Source organism: Cupressus sempervirens, chromosome 5, assembly GCF_028749045.1.
Source record: "Cupressus sempervirens isolate cs-2001-9-10 chromosome 5, ASM2874904v1, whole genome shotgun sequence".
NCBI classification, from domain to species: Eukaryota; Viridiplantae; Streptophyta; class Pinopsida; order Cupressales; family Cupressaceae; genus Cupressus; species Cupressus sempervirens.
The window spans coordinates 433182278-433195401 of NC_143122.1; the positions used below are offsets into that span (position 1 = coordinate 433182278).

The 13124-nt window shown below is 35.5% G+C and overlaps 1 protein-coding gene across 1 annotated transcript in view; it reads left to right on the top strand.

Moving 5' to 3' along the window:
• LOC149556643 (3-dehydroquinate synthase) overlaps positions 1 to 12542 on the top strand; it is a 55560-nt gene extending 43018 nt beyond the window's left edge. The window contains exons 6-8 of the mRNA XM_089831060.1: positions 11563 to 11625; positions 11715 to 11858; positions 11951 to 12542. Coding sequence (XP_089687186.1) covers positions 11563 to 11625; positions 11715 to 11858; positions 11951 to 12088 — 345 coding nt within the window. The 3' untranslated portion in view covers positions 12089 to 12542. The remainder of the gene's footprint in view (positions 1 to 11562; positions 11626 to 11714; positions 11859 to 11950) is intronic.
• Positions 12543 to 13124: the final 582 nt, after the last annotated feature.

Genomic DNA, 13124 nt, shown 5'->3' on the forward strand with positions numbered 1-13124 from the left:
AGCACAAGACTTTGAGAGCAAACTGATTTAAATTAGGGGTATTGCTACCTCAAGTTGTCCGCCAGGCATCTGCAAAACAAAATATAATGAGTTATAAAGCAATGAAAAAAGAGAATCATAAAACATAACTAATCAAATTGCAAATATTTTAAAGTTTAAACTTTTATGGTTTACCTGGGGTTTGAGTGCTTATTCTCTTTGCTAGATCAAAAGAGAACAAATTATCCTTTGATTCCGCATATATTTGTTGTTCAATCACAACAAGGTCTCTCTGCACAACATTGGATAGCATCCTCTCAATGCATATAGAGAAACCCTCCATGACCTCTCCATTAGGATCTGTAAAGGAATCATCATGCCTAAAACAAATAGAAAGTGAAATCAAGTCTTTGTACACAGCCTAAAAAAAAAACAGTAAAATGAAGTCTTAGTTAAATCTCAAGAAGAATCATAGTTCTTGAAATAGGGGTTGAGGAAGTAGCCTGCTACATGAATGGGTTGGTGGAGCATATTGTTCCACCTATCAATTATTTTCCAAATGGGATCAAATTTGAGTTTGTCCCCATGGTAGAAATTTCTAATAGACTCTTTGGCCCTATCCATGGCCTCATAAAGACATTCCATTGGGGATTATTGCCCATCAACTAAGCGCAGGTCTCTAACCACAGGCTTAGACATCTACAATTGAAATTTGAAAAATACAAATTATAGTAAGTTACAATTAATAATGAAACTTGAATCAACTTTCAAGAACGATTAAAAAAATAATGTTTTGAATTTACCTTTTTGAATTTACCTTCACAATCTCAGTAGTCTTTTTCAAAAAACTTTGGTTAAAAACTATCCGTGCTACAACCTCTCCTTTAGCCTTCTTTGAGTAAGGTGAAGCAACCCAATTAGGACACACACACATTTGTTTCAAACACAATATTGTGTCGATAATACTTTGCCATGTCAAGACCACCGTTGCAAACCTTGTGACTACGAGTCTCACCAAATCTTTGTCTTTAGTGATCTTTCTCATCAAACTTACAACCCATGGGTGATTATAGATAAACTTGGTGACTATCTTGCATCTTCCACAACTGGACTCACCCAATCAAGTTTTTCTGTGCCCTCCAAAAGAAGGTCAGGGACATGTGCTGCACAAGGTGACCAAAAATGTGTGGGGTGCCTTTCTTTGAGGATTCTACCTAACATATGAGTAAAAATCAATAATTAGTTGCAAACTTTCCATATTTTACATCAAAGCTAACCATAGAATTAGATTCATTTTTTCATAAGCAACATAAAAAATTAGAATTACTTGTTGCCGCATTATCTGTGATGATTTGCACCACATTCTGTATGCCCACCTCCATGACAACATTCTCCAACATCAAGGCCAATGTGTGTGCATTTTTCACTTTATTGGAGGCATAAAAAAAATTCGAAAACACCACATCATCTGCAAGCAACCAAAAAATTAATAATGGTTCTATTTCTTCCATTTGTCCACCCATTAGATAAAGTGGTGCAGCCATATTTGTTCCACTCTTTTTTTGGCTCTTTCACCATTGCTCTTGCCCTATCTACCATATTCTCATGCAACCTACAAAATTAAAGTGAAATCAAGTGTTAGTAATAAATAAGAAATAACAAAAAAATAAAATAAAATATTAAAATGAACTCAAGTGGATTTCAATTATTTACAGTTACTAAACTTCCACTCAAATTCTTGTGAGAAGGGCCCTTGTACCCTTTACCCGATACTGTCAATGCGGTCACCAAATTCAGTCAACAGGGACTTTCAGCTACATTCATTGAGATATTGTTGAAATATCAAAAATCAGCACATGCAATATCAGTTTGCTCATGCACCTCCTTGTTCCATCCAGTGCCCTCTAATGATGGTTGTGCTTCAAGTGTGTTCCTGGGCACAAAATAGCTCCCTATTCCTGATGCTGATGGTGATGAACTAGGTGCTCTAGAAGAGGGGTTGGAAGCGGTAAAAGAGGCACTTTGTTTGTGGATCTACAAGGCACAAAAAGATCCCACTATGTTCTCAAGTGCTGCTTCTTCTTCAACGTCGATAGCAACACCTTGAGATTCAGCTGTGGCTGCCTTCATAGCTAATCTTCCCCTCTCCCTATTGAATTTTTCCTCTTCACTAGTTGCAAGTAGAGCATTATTATTTCTTCACTTGCATTGTCACAAGGAGTTGAATCATGTTTCCTTATGCCTACAAGGTGGTATTAGAGGCAGTTTATGCCTCTAGAAATTACTTTTTCACATTGAATGCATATTACCTTCCCAACCTCATTTGGAGCTTCATAGGCATACCTCCATCCCAACCTCATTTGGAGCTTTATAGCATACCTCCATGCCTTATCATTTGCATTTCTTGGCCGAGTGCCTATATATCTAGACGGGCATGGTTTTTGTGGCCACACTTCCTTTGAACTTGCCATGCTTATTTAATGCTTAACCGCTGCTCTACACAGAAATTTAAAACTGAAATTAAAATTTATAGAAAAATAATTGAACAAAGTTAGAACTTAGAAATAGAAACAAGGTAAATAAGTTTGATTATTTATAGACATCATTCAAAGTTAAACATTAACTACACAAACTGCTAGGGTTTATTTTTAGAAAAACTACGTATTCTTAAAAAAACAACAATAGAATCAATTTTTTTGTCAAACATAGTGTTGAAAAGCTTTCAATGATTCAAAATCATTTCTAACTAGTTAATTCATTTATATGCAACAAAAAAACAATAGAACATTTTTTAAGAGTATAAAAATAAACTCAGCATGCTTACTTGGAAAAGATATTTTTCTTCCAAAACTAATTGAAATTCTCTTGAAATCCACTTGAATCCGCCTTCAATAGCTTGCAAGTACCTAACAAGGACTTCAAACCTTTTTCTTTCCACTACTCAAGCCTCCAAACACAACAAAACAAGTTGGTAAAGAAAAAAAATTGTTTTTGCCTTTTGACACTGACATGAAAGCACAGGCAAATCGTTTCTATAAACTCGCCGAGAACGTTGTTTTTTGAAAAAACTCAGCAAGTTGTAAGTTTGCCGAGTCGCTCGCCAACCAAAAAAACTTGGTGAGTAGTTGAAATTTGCCAAGTATTTGACTTCTAGTCCAACTATGATATTTGAAAAAGGATTTGGAATCAAAGTGTAGACTGATGGTCATGGAGGGAAAAAGCGGTCTAACATGACGAAGTGTAATAATATTAGCACATACTAATCATACCATAATTGAATGCAAAGACTCAGAAAGAGGAGTAAACTTACGGTTCATCCAAAAACAAAGGAAGAAGTAGCGATACTTTTGGATGTTGCAGCTATTATATTCGTGGCTTTGTTTATCTTGACATAGTTGTTAGGTTTCCTAAACTTGTTGATTCTAGGTGCGGCTTCACTCTTATTAATGGGTACAAGAGCCATTGGAGTGGTCTCTCAAACTGACTCACTTGTAATTGATAATGATGAAGCGTTGCACAAAGTTGTGAAAGTGAGGTAAATTCAATAGGCAAAATCTTATCTCTATTGGCTTTTTGTAAATTAGCAATAAACATATTTTGAATATCAATATCAAGCATAGGATAAGAAATCTGAGCATGCAAATGCTTTTATCTACTAATAAAATCAATCACTTTCTCCTTAGGACCTTGTTTACAATGCATCAAATTAGTCAAGGACACTTGAGGACCTATGTTATAAAATTGTTGAATAAAACATTTGCAAGTTTGTGAAGGGAATCAATAGAATAAGGTGGCAAGGAACAATACCATTGCAAGGCCTTGTTATGAAAGGTGTAGGCAAACAACTTGGCTAAAATCCTATGGTCATGGGCATAGTTACTACATTGTACTTAAAAAGTTTTAAGATGAGTTATGGGATCACCCTTACCAATATAAATATCAAGGCGAGGCATATCAACTTGTTGACGGGCAATGACATGGAGAATGTCTAAAGACAAAGGACTACCCATGTCACATGTAGGAACATTGAACTTAGATTGAGTTAAGGAAGCAAGTTGTTGTTGCAAGGAAGAAAAGTTTTGAGTTTGGCTAAGGATGGTGGAATCATTAGAGGAAATGGTTGGCAATGACACACTCAACACATTGGGAAGAGTATATGAATTAGTTGGAATAGAAAGTGCTAGAAGTGGAACACTAGGAACCACGGTAGTAGGAGGATTAGGATAAGTGTAAGGAACACTATAGTGGGAAGGTTGTGAAGTAGGCAATGAAGTAGGTGGAACACTCACAAGAAGAGAAGGAATAGGAAGACTCATAATAGGACGATTGGATGATTGAATAAAGGTAGCTACAATAGGTGGAATATAAGTAGGAATGTTGGATATAGGAGTGAAAATAGGCGAGGGCTCAACACTAGTGGTAAGTGGAACCCTTCCTATTTTAAATGTGGCTTGAGCCAAATGCTTAACATGTGAATGAACAAGGTGAGTAAGACCACACAAAAGATTAACACCATGCTCATTATTATGTATTACTTTCTTAAGAGCATCAAAAGCAGCAATAGTATCTGCATTATGATTCTCTTGAATAAGCCAATCGTGCATCTTGTCAATCTCAGTAGCAAGCTTATGAGCTTGTTCGAGAGGAACTCTTAAAGCTTGATGAAGGGTGGTCCCCTTAATATCATAAGCACATAACATAAACAAAGAAATAACAACAATTTGCGAGAATAAAATATGGACTTCTTATTATCGCCGCAAATACGAAATTACAGAATTCAGGATTACAATATGCTAATCCACATGGGTGCCTTCATTACTGTAATCTGCAAGACAAAGTTGTGAACTATCATCTAGAGTTGTCCTAGACAATGATCGGGCATTTCTTAAATAGGCAATTTTATGCCGCCCAGGAACATTCTAGACACTCAAACTTGATACCTAGGGCCGATAGACCCTAATAATGCAAATACAGTTGGCCAAATACACCTTTGACATTTATGTTGGACGTTTTGGTTTGTCCAATTTCAAAAGGCCATAACTCTCGAATCGTTGCTCCGATTGGCTATTATAACCACTTTTCGAAAACCTCAGCTTCTGATCTATAGGCCTTAGATCTGCCAAAGCACCCATCTATCGAGTTTTAGGGCCTTATTCGGGCACATTTAGGCCTTCAACGGTGAACCTGAAGTTTATATACCAAAATTGCAAACCAAAAATCTGCAATAAATCCATGAATACACATGATATAACATTGAGCCTCAACTTGTAGGCTTATATATCCAAGATGAATATCTACCTTTGAAATTAGGACATTCCAAGCTCGTATGTCTAATTTACTAAGTAGAAAGCCTCTAGAAACAAAAACTCTGCACTGAGACAACCCATATTCAAGAAACAAGAAGAAAATATTTTTGGGTGATGCAAGATTGCTCTTACATCCAAGATGCTCTTGCATCAAAGCTCCATGGTCATCATAATATGAATGAGAAGAGTCATTCTCCATGGAAGGATTAGGATCATGGGAAACCAAAGTGTCACTTAGGTTTCTTAAGAGAGGAGAAGAAGATTCTAGATCAAAGGAAGCCATGAGCCTACGACTTCGCCTAATGCAAATGCTATAGGTAGGAGTTAAGGTAATGAAGTTCATACATAGAGCAAGGCAAGAGGAAGATCACACGAAAGGTAATCTAACTTTAAGGGATGGACTAATTCTTGAAAGACACACAATGAAGTTGTATACAACATGCAAAGAGAAAGAACAAGAGATGTATTTAACAAGATAGCACACTCTAACCCCAAAATCACAGGAGGAAATGTCGATAGTCAGGTTCACCAAAATGTATAAGGTGAACTGTGAAGCAATCAGAAAAGGGATCAATTACTTCACATTTCTAGGTTTGGGAGTTAACCTTATACCTCAAAGGGAAGTTAAGGAGATTGATGCTTTCAATCCCATTTCTAAGGTAATTAGATCTAAGAAGATTAGCGCTATCCAAATGATAAAAGAGCTCTAATGCAATCAAAGATCTAATGATTATAGAATTAGAGAAAGAATGCAAGACTTAATACCCTAATGTGGCAAGAGCTATGAATTACAATTAAGATTATAGTTATAGAAAGTAGATGTGCTGAAATGAAGAAAACAATAAAATGACTTACCTTGAAAAGTGAGGTAGAATATTGGATCTGTTTTTCTTTTGTGCTATTCGAACATTAAATAGTGTGAAATAGTGAGGTCTCCAAAACCTAGAAATCTTTCCGCTCCCAATTAGGGTTGATTTGGAAGGTCAGGGTTGATTTAGAGGGGGCCAGGGTCCGATTGTGGAACAGTTTTTGAATCTCTAAAGTTCTACAAAAAGGGTATTTGAATTTGCGCTCTATTTTTCCTCCTGAGATCTGCAATCTGCAAGAAAAATGCTTTTGTTTTTTTGATGGGGGGTTTGCCTTGGTCAAATTCCAGTTTAAGAATTAACCTTGAAATTGAAATACTGGAAATGTAAAGTAAATGCATGGACTCACCTTACAATAGTAGGATATCTCAAATCAAATGTAATGAGATCACTTTACCAATTGAGTGGATAAAGAGGATGCGAAGAAGGATGAATGTAGAAGCTCTTCCTTGATGACAAGCTCCACTATCACCAATGAAGGAAGCTAGATCTTGAAAGGTTGTGGCATAAATATGGAAGAGATGACGAAGCCTCCAAATGAACTCCTTGAATCTCCTTGAAAGCGCCTTGAATGCAAGAGATCTCCTCTCCAATGGCTTGCAAAAGGATCTCCTTGAATGTACTTGAAAATGGCTTGAATGCTTGAATGCTTGAGTGCTTGTGCATGTGAATGATGAATGCGTGTATGGATTGTGAATATCAAAATGAAGCAAATGGATGTGCTTATAACAAATTCAGAATAAACTTTCTCCCGTTGGCGAATTGCACAAGATATTAATGTTCCAGAGCAATCTTGACAGAAGGGGACCCAAAAATGGGTCCTAGTCAAGGACACATTTGATCAACAATGACACACTAGGTCATGGACTCCCAAGTATAGAAACCCTAGGATTCCCTCAGGGTCCTAGAATAGGTCCTAGTTTTGAGAAATCAGGTGCAGATCTCGAGAAAACCCTATTTTGGCATGGAAAAGAGATTTTGAGTGATTGGAAGATGTCAAGGGAGGACCCAAGTGGATAGGTCCTACCTCAAGCTTTGGGCCATGAAATAGGAATACCAAGGAGAATCTATTATGTCCTACCTTAATTTTGTCTAGGAGGAATAAAAGAGATGAGAAGAAATGGGAGAATACAAATTAAATGCAAGCCCAGCATTAAATCTCACTAAATTGGTGCTAAACCGTCATTAAATTGAAGTGCTTCCAATTTAAGACGATACAGGTTGTAAATCTTAATGGATCTTGTAAAGCCGAGTATGTTTTTTATTTCATCATATAATAACATGGAGAATAAAAAAAGTTTGATAGAAATACCAAATTTTTGTGGGGATTCCTCTTGGCGGCTTTGTATTGCAAATTGATTTATGAGCTTGTTGGTGCAAATTCGAACTCACCATTGAGTCCAAGGTGTTCAAGAAAGTAAGTTTTGTTTTTTGTTTTGTCTAATTTGAGTTCATGAGCCAAATCTATAAGGTTTGAAGTTGGGAGGTGGATGCCTGATTCATAAGGTAGTTGCAATTTTGAAGCATTTTGGGTCAAATCTAATCTTGATAGCATGTCCAATGGCCCAAGAACCCTAATATCGATTTTAAAATTGTAAAATTTGGAGCATTTTTCCCAAGCCCTCAAAAATGTTTTGGACCCCTTCATTTGTACACTTGGTTTCATTATTGTAGTCATAGGCACTCCATGTCAAATCGATACTGTTGATGTTTATTTTTAAATAAATAAATAAATTTGATTGTGTTTTTACTATTTTTTTCCAGTTTTTAAAAAAAATATATTCTTTGTGTACCTTTACCTTTCATACGTGCAATAGGATATTTAGTAGTTAACTCTAGCTAGTGGCAAGGCTGGAACCCATTAACAATATGCTGGTTATGATATTGCTAGCAGGATTTAACTATGTAGCTGTTATAGTCAAACTCATTGACCCATGTTTTATGAATAGTGGTTCACACAAACCCATCTTTCACAAGAATGAATGGAACACTTTGCACCTCTTGGAGCATCACCTAAATGCAATGAGTGCTAAGTGTTCCATTTATTCTCATGAGAGATGGGTACTGTACTCATGAAACATGGGTCAATGAAGTTTTTGACTTAAAAAACTACGCAGTTAAATGCTGATAGCAATATCACAGTTTGACTTGCAGTATAAAATATCTCCTACTTATCAATATACTGGATGCTAGTCATGCATGCTAGTCATGCTATCATGCATGCTAGCCATGCTAACTGTTGCAAGCAATCTTGACAAGATATTTTGGTATATTCTGGTGGCTCTGAGAATGTTCCTTCATGATGTTAGCACGATGTCAAGGGCCATCTCCTCCCAACCTGCCCCCTTTACCATTAATAAAAAAAACATAATCTCTCTCTCTCTCTACGGATTGTTTTTACCTATGCATAGAAAACATAATCTCTCTCTCTCTCTCTCTCTACGGATTGTTTTAACTTTTAACTATGCATTTATCAAGCTTTATGAAACAAAGTATTTTAACTATCCCAAAACAATCCCCCTCCCTCCTTCCCAAACACAAACACAGACTTAAATAAATATTCTAACATATTAATTTATGAGTTATATGACAAAGATGAGAGATGTGCATTGTATAGTCCTTTTCATTTGTGAGATGGTTTATTAGAGTGTGGGATTGTATATAAAATCTGACATATATGATCGGACATCAGACTCATCAACTTGCGCTTAAATGATTTTAGAGTTCATAATCTTTGTGATTAGGTGGTTTGTGTGACTTCCTTGATCCCCATTTTGTCTTGGCCATGATGGTAAGGCTGATTGAGTTGCACATTAAAGTCATAGAAGCATATACTTTAAAAATGTGTTTTCTCATGATGTATTGTTTATCACTGCCTCTGCTGCTTTGTGTCAAAAAAAACTCCTCACTTTTTGAATTTATCGGGTCAATCCATTTCTGCTGTTTTTTTACAAATTAACTGTGAATATATCAGGACTTTTTCTGCTTGAAAACCCCATCTGTGACTTTATGGCTAGGATTTCTGGACTTTTCCAATTTCTGTGGCATTTTTTCAGTTTTACTTTTCCCTAACCATACTGTAACTGTAGCCCATATACCCAAAAATTTGAAATTATTCCCGATTCAATCCCCAATAAAATGAAAAATCTTTATCCTTTTGTTGCTGAGTTGTTTGCTTTTATATATTCAACTATTCATCTATTTCATATCTTCATTATATTAAGAATAATATAATATCTTCATTATTTTTCTCATATTGCAGCTGCATTATGCACTTCCTTGTACTTGACTGTATGTATATTATCCACAGCCTCACCAATCAGTTCTGTTAATAGTAGACACTGAGCAGTAATGGCCTACTGTATTACTATTAGCACAATGTTCGTCATTCAAAGATGCATATATAATATATGATTTAGCTTGTTAGCAGATTTGTCAAGCATTTTTTCAATAATGATATAGATGTTAAAGATATTTGTACACACAAACTTTGGTTGCATGATTCTGCAATAGAGAAATTGCACCACCTGATAACCGCAAAACCTATAATCAGTCAACTATCGACTTAAAAAAGAGTAGAAGAAAATGCAACTAAATTGGTAGATGCAGTAAAATTATTTTATGAACCATAAGAATCAAAGAAGAGAGGCCTTAAATCCATAGTTTTCAACTAGAGCGTAGAAGTAGTAGTGCTGTATAAAAATTGAATTTCTAACAGTACATACAATCAAGGATGCTCCATAAGTCATACTTTTAACTATAAACCTATATTTCTTTAAACATATTTTTTATTGATGATATTTATGTTAAAGACATTTGTACAAACAAGTTTTGATTGCTGACAAGTTGACCTTTAAATTCTTTATACTGCGAAGACCTTCTATTTTACTCTTAACAAGAAACACGGTCTTCAGATATACTTTTATTTAAATGCTTGATGGCACTTTTAGCCACCCAGAATTGTCGGCAGAAAATATCCATTTCATAGATGTAGGCCTGGAATTTGATTGCACCCTTTGCCCGCGAGCCTATTTTATTGTCACTATGCAATTCTAGGTTAAATTGATATGTTTACCATTTCCTTAGAGGATTGGTTCAAAACACGGATGGTGGAGAGGAAGGTAAGGGTGATGATCCTCAAGACTTACACACTTGCAGAACCGATGTTCCCTGCTTGTATGGGATGAATTTATGTTCCATGGATCATATCATTTGTCTGAGTCCGTAACCTTGTCAGACTTCACCATAAAACTGGCCTTTTCCAGATGCATTTTCTTTGCTGATTTTCTTTATTTCCTTGGTACAGATTTTGGTCACACAAACAAGATATATTGTTTAAACAACTATTTTATTGATTTTGTTAGAATTTCTTTTTCTTAATCACATTATATCAATTGGTTTTTATTTTTGATTGCTTTTAAGTTTCTGATTTTGATTGATGGTTACTTTTAAATGCTTGCTGCTAATTGTGTAATTTAGCATGATTTTGTGCCTTAAGGATTTTGGAAATACATAATTATGATTTTCTTTGAATTTTTTTAACAGAAAATATAGGTTATCTTATGACCCGAGTCAATTCTAATTTTCTTTGAGTTTTTCTATACCCCACAACTGTGGAGGTATATGTACACTGTGTATTCGTCTATGACAATTGGGTGCCTAAGTATTGTTGAATAACAGTATGATATTTACAGCAAGGTTTTGTCAGCGAGTGCAAGAGAATCTTTTGTATTAGTATCCAGTCAATTCAACTATTTTCTACATTCCCTGGGTTTGTGTCCCCTGCTAAATACGATTGTCGGGTATACAAGGATTGCCTCAGACAAAATTGGTGGGTGATAGCTGTTATACTGCAGGAAATGAACACTTTCATTATGCAAAAAAATATCAATAATGACATGCAGAAGTACTCGGAGAGCAGTCCCATCTATTAGAAATTAGAATACCAGCTGGGTCAAACTGCAACATAACGGGTTATCTTTTCACTTAACCATTTCTCTTTGTTAATGAGTTCGACAGAAGAAGTTGCAGTCTTGAAGACTTTGGGTAAACTTCAATATTACATCCCTTGCCTATATCCATCAATTAGGCATGTTTTTAGTAACACATGCTTACACACACAAAGATCATATTCAATTACGAATGTTCACAAAGGTTCTATAATGTCTATGATGAATGCATATGAATATTTGAGATTTCTTATATTTTAAAATTCCAACTTTAGCCCTGTCCTGGAAACTTGGGGTAGCATAAATTATTCTAATGTTTAGCTTTAAAAACCAGACTTTGTCTGAGCATGTATATTTCCTATTAAGGTCTCGTCTGGAAGAACCTTACAAATGACTAGTTGTATCCATTGTTCAGTTGGAGTAGAAGTTAGTTTTTAATGTTCATTTCCCTACTTTTTGCAGGCCATAGAAAATGGTATTGGCTATGGAAGATGGCTACATGGAGAGGCGGTTGCTGCAGGAATGGTAAAGCTAAGATATATGTCTAGTTTCATTAGATTGCATTCTCAAAGGTTTATCTCCAAATAATTAATAATGATGCAATTCTCCCTTAGGTAATGGCAGCAGACGCATCATATCGCCTAGGGTGGATTGATGACATGTTACCAAAACGAATACTTAAGTTACTTAAGCAAGCTAACCTTCCTACCACTCCCCCTGAGGAAATGACAGTGGACAAATTCAAAAACATAATGGCGGTAAGTTCTTTTCGAGAGGAATAGTGCTTTTTGTTTGTTAGGCAATTGAAATCTATTAAACAAATTTTGTATGCCTTGTTATTTGGTTGTAGGTGGATAAAAAGGTGGCGGATGGACTACTACGACTCATTCTCCTCAAGGGACCCCTTGGTAACTGTGTCTTTACTGGAGATTATGATCAGAAGGCCGTTGATGACACCCTTAATGCTTTCTGCCTATCTCGGCATTAGATTATGATAGTCATATAACATCTGGGCAAGTTTCCATTTCAACAAAGTTGATGTGCTAAGCAGTGGGTTTCCCATATTTATTCACCAATTTAGGCATTTGGCACTACCCAATATAGGTCCACTTTTCTGCTAATCAGAGTATCAACCTTGTACACAAATTTATATAAATCAAAAGAGTTGCAGGAAGAGTATTATTGAATGTTAATTAGCTGAGGTCAACTCATTCATTTCAGCTGTGTATTTTCTGCAATTCAATCTTTTTAGAGTGAGCATAATAGGATCGCTTTTCCTCGAAGATGGTTTAGCAAATGCATCCGGTCATACCAATAATATACATCGCTTTATAAGGTCATTTTGAATGTTTGAAATTCTTGTAAAAGGGGCTTATTGAATTGTAACGGTTGTGACTTTTGACAAAATTGAAAATTGATCTGGGAGTTTATTCTTTCTTAAATCTACATATCCTTCTTCCCAGAACTACTAGGAAGTGCCCCATTTTATAAAATTTTGTGCCTTTGGAAAAAGATTGACTGTCATATTTCTTTCCAATATGCTGGAGTACCTTTTAAATCCTGAGTACTGAGACTGCAGGTGCAGGACAAAGCAGATCCTACCAAAATATTTGTGGGGGGAAGATTTAAGCATCTCTTTTCTCTCAAACATGTCAGATCATTTCTAGCAAGAATCTGGCCCTCTTATCATGTAGTTTAACTTGATCTTAACGTAATTGTCAAAATTAAGAAATCACTACATGTAATGTCTACCAGCACATTTTAATATGAAATTTGTAAAGAAAAAATTACTCTTGTAAGATTCTTCTCCAGACTCTAGATTGCATTTAACCTCATTCCTCTGTTACATCCGTTGGGTTCTGTTAGTAACTGTAATAAGTGTTTCATGTGAAATATGAAATTAATTAGTTAAATAGACTTTGTATATTAATTAAGAAATTGTGATTAATATCATCTTTTCATTTATGTGGAATAGTCAATAATATTTACATCAGATTTTATTAATGAATGGATTATGTTTTATG